General features: G+C 38.3%; 1 protein-coding gene across 1 annotated transcript in view; it reads right to left on the bottom strand.

The window, feature by feature from the left end:
• Positions 1-9,908: 9,908 nt before the first annotated feature.
• Positions 9,909-12,026, bottom strand: part of VPS50 (VPS50 subunit of EARP/GARPII complex) — a 120,785-nt gene continuing 118,667 nt past the window's right edge. The window contains exon 28 of the mRNA XM_079786409.1: positions 9,909-10,619. Coding sequence (XP_079642535.1) covers positions 10,500-10,619 — 120 coding nt within the window. The 3' untranslated portion in view covers positions 9,909-10,499. The remainder of the gene's footprint in view (positions 10,620-12,026) is intronic.

Raw genomic sequence — 12,026 nt, forward strand, 5'->3', positions numbered from 1 at the left:
GGAGCACAAGACCAGGTGATTTAGATGCAACGCTGTATCACAGAGGAAAGAACATGTGCAAATTCCTTAGCTAGAAAGGAGGAATAAATAGCAATACACATAGTCACACATATAGATGATCAATTTCTGAACAATGGGCTAGATCAAGAAATGGGATTCTAAACGGAGAAACCAAAAATCTAAGCTTGTAAATGCCTCGAAGTTACAAAATCAACCTGCGAAGGGCAACCAATCGCAAACAGCCAACGAGGCTTTAAACTGCGGCCAATCACATAATTTCCTCTCTCTGCTCCCGCCCTTTCCCCTGGTGTCTTTTCCCTGACTCCTTTCAGGAGGCGCCCCTAACCATTTGTGGTTTGGGAGCTGCCTGATTGGAATTGATTTGTGTTCAAATAAATGCATACATTTTTTCAGTATGCCTCAGTTTATCCTTTAGCAACCCTGGACACGTGCGCGCGAGTTCATTTATGCAATTTTAATGGCTCCGTCTAGTGCTTCCCACAATCCCAGTGAGTGCCCATCCTGAGATGAAGCTCAGTTGTTTCCTGGAGCGTGCTGCTGCCTCCTGTGACCCTGATTAGCCCCCAAGTGTCTGCTCAAACAGCTTGTCCAGCCTTTTCAAGCAGGCTGTCAGCCTTTCAATGTATCTTCCCCTGTGAATTAGATTTTCAAGGCCTTTGGTCATGTCTGCTACTTATCTCTGAACTCCTTTCATTTTGCCCATGTTTCTCCTGAAATGAGATGGTCAGGACTGAATACATTACTCACCAGAGTAGAACTAGAGGAACATACTGCCTCCCAAAATTATGATAGAATTCCTTGGGCTATGCTTTTTAATAAGTCTTTAAAATCCACCTCCCATTTAAGATTTGAATATAATTTTAGGCCTACTAATAACTTCAATTGCATTTCTGTCCCCTGAGTTTTTCCTTCTAGTTCAAAAATTATTTGTGCAAAGATTGCTCTGGATGGGCTAGCTTCAGTTTTTAATATTTGTATAATTTCAATAATCTTAATTTTTAAATGTTCCATTTTTTAAAAGTATTTTTTTAACCTGAACATCACCATTATTTTGTATAAGTGAAAATTAAAAAGTGCTTTTTTAAAAACTGCAATCTTTTAGGAAAATTATTTTAAAATAGTCTTATTTAGAGAGTGCCAAACTAAATCTATTTACATAAATTTCTGCAGATTGCTTTTTAAAAACAAGATGAAAAGGCATTAGAAGTAACCTTTTGCTTTGACAGCATCAAAATAACAAAGTGCTTTGCAATTTACAGTCTTTAATTTCTTTCTCCGGGGAAGCATGTTGCATGTTCTCAAGTGTACCAGAGCTAAGAGTGATTATTCTATTCCTGACTATTTGAATTATGAAGTTCATAGAATTTTAGAATCTTCGGCAATGTGAAGTAATCAATAAAAATAATTTTTCAGCCCTGGCCAGTGTTGCTCAGTGGGTTGGGCATTGTCCTGTGCACCAAAAGGTTGCCAGTTCAACTCCCAGTCAGGGCACATGCTCAGGTTGCTGGCTCAGTCCGCAATAGGGGGCATGCAGGAGGCAGCGGGCTGATGTTTCTCCCTCCCTCTCCTTTCCTCTCTTTCTAAAAATCAATTTAAAAAAAAAAAGAAAAAGAAATAATTTTTCAAAGACTATAATGAGCTCAAGAGGGATTTGGTCTTAGTGATTTCTTTAAGAATAAGAAAACATTCCATGTGCCATAGTAAATATGCAAAAAGCTTCATTGGTTCTAGCCAAAAACACAACAGCAACAAGAAAAACACAAACAAGCAAGCAAATAAATAAACACTTTCTTAGCCATCCAGGCAGCAGAGGAAGGCAGGGCAATGTCAGTCCACCCAAGAGCAAATGTTGTGCCAAAAGTAAGGAAACATACTTTCATTAAGAAAAGTCTTGTAACCACAAGCGGAACGATCAAAAGCAAGAATCTGTGATGTGACAAAGAAAAATTGTAATTGCTGGGCCTTAAACAATTTTGGATAAGTTGTGCCTTTTGGATACTGAGCATAATATGTAGTGAATGAGAACAGAAATTTTATTCATAAATGAGAGATTATATCAGACAAATGTCTGTCTAAGTGGATCTGGCAGGGATTATTTCTTCTCTTAAAAAAAAACACACACACACACACACAAAACAAAACCACAAATCACAGGACTATCCAGTCCCTGCCAAAGAGCAACACTGATTGATTTCTCATAAATGAAGCATTGATGCATTTTCCACCTAAAAGATTTTAGAATATTCTGCTCATTCCAGTGGTACATCGAGTATAATAAAAATGAATTAACACCAATCTTCCTAGGAAAGAACTGAGTAGAAGGTGATAGAACTGCTGTGCCTTTGACACAAAAGACATAGGTGGCAATTTGTTCATTCTTCCCGCGGATGGTGTAAATAACACAATCTGATCTTAAGTGGCTTATTATCGTCCCTCTTTGCAAGGAAGTTTCAAAATATTTCTGAAAAATGCAATCAATAATATTCCATGTCGACAGATCATAATCTATTTAAAATCTGTGTTTCCAGCTTTTGGTGACTCATCTTGATTTAAGACCTAACGAGCGTAAGAAAATTCCTAAATTTGTGTATGGGATAAAGGTACTTTGGGGTTTCCCTCCTCAATAACCTAATGCTTCATTAACGTAAGGCCGATTTCAGAGGTGCCATTAACCAGCGATCTTAGTTGCAAGTTACAGAAAGCCAACACAAACCAGTATGGGGGCGGGGAGATGGCTGGACGCATCGGTCCATGTAGCTGAACAAGCCACGGCCGCGCTGGGTTTGGGCAGAGTAAGGTGCAGAAGTTCAGGTATTTGGATCCGGTCTCCCTTTCTCCTCCCAGTTCCCCTCTCATCTGTGTGAGCTTTTTGCAAGGACAGGCCCTTTCCCTGGCATTCCCAGCTTCTCTTTCCTCCTCGTTCCAATTAAAACCCGGAAAAGAAGTCTCACTGGCCATGCCCGGGTTATGTTTGCATGCTTGTGACCCCAACTACAAGGACCAAAAGGAGGAGGTGTGGTTCCCCAAAGGAAAACCAAAGTACTGCTACTGGAAACAGGAGAAACTGCTGCCGGGCAAGCACAACCGACAGATGTCTATCTAAAGGAGTCAGGACCCTCTGGCAACATGGAACAACCCGGACTCTAACTTACACAACCAAGATGAGAGATACGATTCCCAAGGGAGAGAGAAAGAAGGCAGGGCGAACTGAACAGCAGGTATCTGCATTTGTAACGTGGCACACTACGAGGTCCTATTTTATCGTGGCCCCTGTAAACACACCTTCCACATCTCGGAAAGCACATATAGGAAAGAATGAACCTATAAATAAACAGACGTCACCGTTTTCTAATGAAGACACTCTTACCGTTTCGCCAGGCCCCGTCCTCTGTGCCCGACCTGCCGGAAATAGGAAGGCAAGGTGCTGTGGAGGTCTCTGGGTCTGAGTCTTTGATTTGTTAAAAAGAACAGTGAGTAGGTTTTTTTCTGGGTGAACCCAAGTCTGAGGACCCAAGAGCATGGGAAGGAGTGGACTGCCGCAGCATCTGCAGTGGCAATGGCCACCTGGCCGTCACCCACTTTCCAGGAGCCATGCACGGCCCTGTGATTTTTATATGGCATCCATATGGCCTGAAACCGAACTGAAATTGAACTTCTTCATATCTTGACAAGTGGCAACATAAACACTTAAATTTGAAATAAATTGCATTTGTAATTCCTTGATAGCCAATAAAGTTAAGCATCCTTCCATGAGCTTATTGGCTATCCACATATCGTTTTCGGTGAAGTATATGTTCATCTATTTTGTTCATTTCTTAAATTGGGTGTTTGACCCCTAATTTTAGTTTTGAGGGTTCTTTAGATATTCTAGATCCCTTAATCATATATGTGATATGCAGATATTTTCTCTGTCCTTAGCTTGTCTTTTTTTTTTGCCTCTTAACAATGTCTTTCAAAAAGTATAAGTTCCTAATTTTTATGCAATCCCATATACAAATTTATTTTACGTTTCATGCTTTTGGTTTTGAATTAAAGAAATCTTTTCCTGCTCCAAAGTCACAAACATTTTCATGTTTCTTTTTAGAAGTTTTCTTTTTAGAAGTTTTAAGATTTAGGTTTTATATTTAGATCAAGGATCCATTTTGAGTTCCGTTTTATATGTGGTGCAAACTATAAATTCTTTATGATTTGATTCGCACATAGAGATCTAGTGATTCGAACACCATTTGTGGGAAAGAGTACTGTATTTTCTGGCGTATAAGACGACTGGGCGTATAAGATTTTCCTGGGTTAAAAAGTCGTATTATACGCTGGAAAATACGGTAGTCCAATATATCTAATCCATTATATCTAATCCCATCAATATAGTCCAATATACCGTATTTTCCGGCGTATAAAACGACTTTTTAACCCAGGAAAATATTATACGCCCAGTCGTCTTATATGCCGGAAAGTACGGTATCTTTCTCCAATAAATTGCCTTTGTGCTTTGCTGAAAATCATAGAACTACATATATGTGTGTTTATTTCTAGAATCTCCATTATGTTCCATTGTCTCTGTCTATCTTGGCAGCACTACCAAACCATCTTGATTACCGTAGCTTTATAATAAGGCTTGAAGTAAAAGTGAAAAAGACTTGAGAGCAGACATCCTTGCTTTGTTCCCAGTCCTAGGGAGAAAGAATTCAGTCTGTAACTGTTAACTATAATTTTACTTGTAGCATTTTTGTACATGCTCTTTATCAAGCTGAGTAAATTCTCTATTCCTTTTCTCTGAGCACTTTTATTATGAATGGGTGATGAATTTTTTTAAATGCCTCTTCTGCATTATCTTTTCTCCACTGAAACTGGCTCCACCGGAATCAATAGCAGAAAGAGGGAAATCTCTAAACATTTGGAAATATAGTTCTAAATGAACATACTTCTAAATAACCTGTAGGTCAAAGAGGAAGCCTCAAGGAAAATCAAAAGATAAATCCAACTGAATGAAAATACATAATGTCAAAACTTGTGGGGAAAAGCTTAGTGCTGAGAATGAAAGTTACAGCACTAACTGCTTACATTAGAAAAGGAGAAGTTCCAAATCAATAATCTAAGTGCCCACCACAAAAGAAGATCAAAAGAACCCCAAACAAGCAGGAAGAAATAAAATGAGGGCAAAATCAATGAAACTGAAAACAGAAAAATAATAGAGAAAGTCAATGAAATAAAAAGCTGGCTCTTTGCAAAGATCAATAAGATGGACAAACCTCTATCAAGACTTAAAAGTGAAAAAAGATAAGACACAAATTATCAATAGCAAGAATGAAAACAGTAGGTTTCCCTACAGACCCTGCAGACACCAAAGGGATAATAAGAGAATATTACAAAGGATTCTATACAAATAACAGCTTACATGAAACAAAATAAGTACTGAAAAAACCACCGACTGTCACAACTCACTATGAAATAGATCATTTGAATAGCCCTATATCTATTAAGGAAAGTGCACTGGTAATTTAAAATCTCCCCCAAAAGAAATCTCCAGGCCCAGATTGCTTCACTAAAGAATTAACACCAATTCTAAACAATCTTTTCCAGAAAGTAAAAGGAGGAAATATTTCCCAATTCATACTATGAAGTTATTACCCTGATATCAAAACTTTGCAAAGACAGTTCAAAAACTAAACTACTCATTATCAGTGTATAAAAATGCCTTTGATTTCTGGACATTAATTTTGTATCCTGCCACTTTGCCAAATTAATTTATTAACTCTAGTTTTTTGGTGGAATCTTTAGGGTTTTCTATGCACAATACCATGTCATCTGCAAATAATGAGCTTCACTTCCTCCATTCCAGTTTGGATGCCTTTTATGTTTTCTTCTTGTCTGATCGCTTTGGCTAAGAGTTCCAGTACTATGTGGAATAAAATGGTGAAAGGGGATACCCCTGTCTTGTTCCTGTTCTTAAGGGAAACACTTTTAGTTTTTGCCTATTGAGTGTGATGTTGGCTAAGTTTGTGATAAATGGTCTTTATTATGTTGCGGCCTCAATTCCCACTTTGTTGAGAGTTTTTATAAAAAACTAGAGGCCTGATGCACGAAATTCATGTAAGAGGCTTGGTCCTCCCAGCCGTGGACGCTTGCCTTGGCTCTCGCAGCCGCAGCTTCATCTGGAAGGTCGTTAGGCTGTCCAGTCTAATTAGCATATTACGCTTTTATTATTATAGATGGGTGCTGGATTTTGTCGAATGCTTTTTCTGCACCTATTGATATGACCATATGATTTTGCTTATGTGATATATCACGTTTATTGATTTGTAAATATTGTACCAGCCTTGCATTCCTGGGATAAACCCCACTTGGTCATGAAACTTTCATTTGATGCAGTGACCCTACTTCTAGGACTATATCCTAACAATCCTGAAAACCAAAGAGAAAGAATATATGCACCCATATGTTCACAGTAGCACTATTTACAACAGCTAAGATCTGGAAACAGCCCAAGTGCCTATCAGTAGGTGAGTGGATAAAAAAGATAAGGTATATTTGCCCAAGGAAATACTATCCAGCTGTAAAAAAGAAGGATCTCTTACCCTTTGTGACGGCATGGAGGGACCTGCAGAATATGCTAAGCAAAATCAGCCAGTCTGAGAAAGACACATATCACATGATCTCACTTATATGTGTAATCTAATGAACAAAATAAACTGATGAAAAAAATAGATCCAGAGATGCAGAAGCAGAAGAGATTAACCAAATAACTTATATGCATACATGCATAACCCATGGACAGACAGTGTGGTGAAGGCCTAGGGAGGCGGAGGGAGCAGGGTAGAGGGGGTCAGTGGGGCGGAGGAGAGGGGAGAACATCTATACTTTCAACAATAAAGACAAAATTTTAAAAACTGCCTCAGGGCAACTCTAGGGTTTTTACATATGTGTTCCAAGCAGGAAGGAGGAAAACACATCCCTCACTGCTTGAGGTTTGTGGAGTAATAGTAATTAGGTTTTCCAAAAAGAATAGTCATTACAATTAGAAAAACAAACACGATTAAGATAAATGGAAGTCAGAGAGAGATAACACTCCAGTAAGTAAACACACACCTTTACAGGAGTATACATCTTCTTCCTGTGGTTATAAAGGAAGTGAGAACAGCAGAAATCCCTGCACCACTGTATGAATGGAGGAGAGGTGTCTGAAGTCTGGAATGAGGTGAAGTCTGGAATTAATTTACTGAGAGGAATTAGGCTTACCACACAATCATCTTGGTGAGCTACCCATGGACTAGGCAGATTTCAAGAATAAAATGTTAAAAAAATAGCTGGTGAACACATAAAAATAAATGGTCATTATCAAAAGCCAGCACAGATTCAAGTCAGGAAAGAAAACCAAATTGTATCCACTTTCCATTTTGAGGATGTTACTAAAATTTTATTCCCATCAAAGAATTCCACAAAATTTCATATTATCTTTATGGTCAAATTAGAAAAACATGGGGAAAGTGAGAAAGTGTAGTGCATTCATGGCTCTTAGGCACCTATTCAGAGTTCTGATTACTGCAGTTGCTTGGTGCTGGGCCCACGAGCTCTTTCCTTGGTTCTGTCCCACTTACATTTTTACCCATGAGTGAGGACATACAAGGCACACTTCCTTATCATGAGGGTAGCAAAGTAGCACATGCTTCATATTCCTAATGACAGAATCTAAAACGAACAAATTCTAGAAGGCTGCAACAAGTCCCAAAGTAAAACAACAGTTAGATGAAAGTTATGTAAGATCTTGAATTGACACTCAAAACTGTACAAGAGGATAGATTTTTAACAGCGCTGAATAAACTTAAGAGCTTCACTTGACTACAAGCTCAAAATGAGTCAAGACAGGTGTCCGCATTTCCCCTGATCGTAGGGCAGAACAAAGGCAAGAAATGCAGACTTCATGGAATGCAGTTTCAGGTCCAGAAAGATCTCTGATGATCAGAGCCTGCGAGGAAGTTGAGTTTCCTGTGGCTGGAAATTCTCAGGAAGTAGCTGACCAGGTGGGAATGCTATAAAGGATCTCCTGCCTTGTGGATGCCCAGAGATTACAGGCATCCGTAACTTACCTACTGGAAGCTTGCACTAGGTGATCTCTAAATTTCCTACCAGCTTCAAAACGATTAGATTTTAATCTAGAAGCTTCTTAGCACCTTGTCACCTTGTCCCCTAGGCTACATCCATACTATGAGATCCCTGTTGCCGGACCCATATGCTCCTCCCCAGCAGATTCACTGATCCCGATGAACTTTGGGTTCACAAGGCTCCTGACACTGCCTGCCTACTTGTCACTCCCCTGCCTACAAGCAGAGTCACTGTGGGAAGAGAAAAATGCTCGTCTGTTCTGTTACCCATTTTTACTAAAATATTTTTTGCCCTCCAATTCTGCCTTGCCAGATGGACAGTTCTAGTGTGACGCTGTCATTGCTGTCTTCCCATTTCAAATACTACAATTATGTTATTTATATACCGCCTCTGAAACTTTGGGAACAGCAGCTCATGGCATCAACTGATCAATACCTGCCCACCCCAATTGCTGGCAGTCCTCCCTGCCATCATCATTTTTATTAAATCATCATCTCTTCCAAAATTACTCTTCATATTCTCCTGAAGATGACGTTTAAGAGCTGAGAGAGCAAAAAGAATAGTCAAAAGAAAAAGAGGAAGAGTTTGACCTTTAACAAGAAGACAAAAAACTATTTTGGCTTAGAAAAACAGCAACAACAACAAAAAAACAAACAACAAAACCAAGATGCCTGAAACCAGAAGAGCCAAGTTCTTATGATAAAGGTCAAACACCAGGTCAAACAATGTTTCAAATTGCCAATATGTTGAAAATTATTATACTCAACAAGACCAATGGAACTTAAATTGTAAAGATCATCTTGCCTTTTCTCTACAAGATGGTTAGAAAAGCATTTAAGCCAGCTTCCAACAAGTGAACTTCTAAAGATTAAGACAAAATACTTACTGAAAAATGTATATCAGGTACAGCCAAATCTCAGTCCCTGCATGTGTGCTAATTATCATCTCATTTAGAATTTTATTACTGACACACACTTAAATCTCAGGGACAAAATTGCAGTTAGCTTGCTTGCTACAAGTCTGTCTCAAAGATTAATGACTCAGAAGAGGTAACTGATAGACCTCAGGCCAAATAAATTTTAAAATAGCCATCCCATTATCTAAAGAAACAGATACTAGGCAGTGCTTTTGTTTAGTCAATGAAGCTGGGGGTGCAAGGAGATGTGTAAACATATGGGCCAGGAGAGGAAAATATTGGGTCTTTGTATTTATAAGTTTATAAACTACAAAGAATTCTACGAAAAGAATTGATACTATTCTCCTGACAACCTTAAGACATTGATAAATGGTAGGGTTATATCTCCATTAAGCCTCTGTTGGTTTTCTGTATGTTGGAAGAAAATGCCTGACTTCAAAGCAAAGTTTAAAAGAACAGTACAGAGTTGCTGAGTTCCAAAGTTTATCATTGGCTAAACTCACATTATTTTACATCTGTCCTACAGAGCTGATATTTAAGAAAAGTGAACACAGACCCTATGCTTATGTTTGACTAACAGAGAGTTCTTCCCGTGAGTCAGCTAAGCCAGGCTGTGCTGTCCTAAGACAAAAGTTGAATTCAAAGAGAACAAAACTGATATAAAAAAATCGCACTTTTTAAAAATCCCACAATCACCATTCTGTGTGCCATTCGGGTACTGAAAAGGTATAACTAATGAAATTACTTTTCACCATTGGTTTTTGGATTTAAGATGACTAAAATCAAAACATGCAAAGAAAATCCATTGTACTTTTATGAAATCTGCCTGCTGTGGAAAGATATCAAAACACAGTCTCACATAGGCTGGTCATGTTGGAGTGTACCATTTATTAAATTTTATCATGTATGATCACTGTATCATAACCAATTTAAAACTCACAACTTTCACATTCGAAAACACAGAGAACATATTGATTTTTCAACCATTTTGCTTACATGTACTTCTCAGCCCTCATGCAGTGCTCATAATTAGGAGATACTGTACATTAACCCTCTAATATTATGCTAATTAATTAAGAACCAAGTCAGAGGGTAGAAAAATGTCAACATAAATTCATTCTCCAAAATCTGCCCATGGACATATCATCACAGTTCCCTATAATTATATACTTACAGTCCATTCTTCTGTAAAATGCATAATGGTAATCATATAACAACAGTTATGACAAGGCAACGATATCATTTCAGGAAAGGAATACAACAAATGAGACTAAAAGTTGAAGAGAAGAGATCAGAGCATTTCAGAACACCACACGGACTTCAGTGTTTTCCACTTTCCTGTTGGAAAGAACATGCACGAAGTATTCTTAGCAGACCGCTGGCAGGAGGCATGAAAAATTGGCTTCCATTCCATAGATGTTGAGAGAAGATAAATGGCATTGAGGAAAGAGAATTGTGTTCATTATCTTTTGGGTCTGTCTATGTCATCTATAGCTGCTAGAAGTTTCTGTCTTGCTTTTTTATTGATATGGGATCCCAGGCAAACATTAACCAGATTGGTCAGCTGCTTCGTTGAATACTCCTGCTCAAAAAAAAAAAAAAGATCATATTTAGTTCACGGATCAATGGAAGGACGGGCGGACACTCAGGTCTCAGTGGACAGTAACTGAGCACTACAACCGAGAAGAAAGCAGTGAAAATATAGTTCAGACATGAGACAAAGGGTTTGCGAGCTGTGATCATAGGAAATAAGGTACCACAGCATTCATTTGAAACAGGAAGGACTGGGATCTCTTTAATACGGCAGACAATCTCACATGCCTATGCTTTTTATTATGTTTAAGAGCACACACTTTATGCTTGTTTCTGTGACAGTCTTTGTTATTAAGTTATCAAATTACACTGACATTTCAAATTTTTAAAATGCTACTGAATAAGCATTTTCCAGCACTCTACATTTTATAGACATTGTATATAAAAGACAAAGATCTCCAATCACAGAACAACTTTTCTCAGATAGAATAAATGAATAAGGTAACATAGATCAGAAAGTTACTGGATTTTAAACCCTCCTATTGTAACTGGTAGCTAGTAAGTAAAAGTAAGACCATTAAGTATTTTCTGTTGTACAAGTATTTGGTTTCTGAATTTGAGATTACAAGTTGCTAGAATGAGGAAGAATGGGCCTTATCAGAAAGTTTTATATATTGACAGGTCCTGGAGGTTGGATAGCAAGAGTTCAGACCAGGAGAGAGGGTTGTGTCTATCATCTACTAAGAACATGTCTTCACTGGAGATCACCACTGAAGATAGTGCAATTTCAAAATATGAGAAAGAGTTCATTTTAAGAACTCAGCCAACTACTCAAAGCATCTGTAAACACCTGGCAAATTCTCTTAAGTAATCAGTCAATACTTAGCGGACACAACTGTCATCAAACACTGGACCAGACACCGCGGAACAGGGGTTCTCTTAAGACAGGGCAGGCCCTGTTGCTGGGAAATTTTCACCAAATTACAAATATCAGTTAGTTCAAGTTCTTCCAAAATACTAAACTAAAAATTTCAGTCCACTATACTAAAAGAGGAAAATGTAAAAGGGTACCGTTCTTGCATCAAAGAATGGATATCTAAGAGCTATGCTTTCTGTCCTCAGCTACTTGTAACCTTTCCCCAAGCTTCCTCCTCAGTACCAATCCTGAAGTGTTTACAGCTTACTTTACTAAATGGGTCCTGGAAACACTCAGCATCCATCTGCACCTGGGTTAGCATTATGGTTCACAAATGTCACCGGACAGTGGGACTAAAAATGGTGACATTTTCCTCAATTCTGAAATCTTTGAAAATAGCATGTACATTTCTACTTTGCTCCCAGAGATCTGAAACTGACCTACAAATGGGCACATGTACAGAAAACTCAGACTAATGGTCATTCCATTTTTCTAGAATGTTGAAACCAGAAAGGATGAGCCTCATAAAGTATATATAAG

This window comes from Cnephaeus nilssonii (genome assembly GCF_951640355.1).
Source record: "Cnephaeus nilssonii genome assembly, chromosome: 12".
Lineage (NCBI taxonomy): Eukaryota > Metazoa > Chordata > Mammalia > Chiroptera > Vespertilionidae > Cnephaeus > Cnephaeus nilssonii.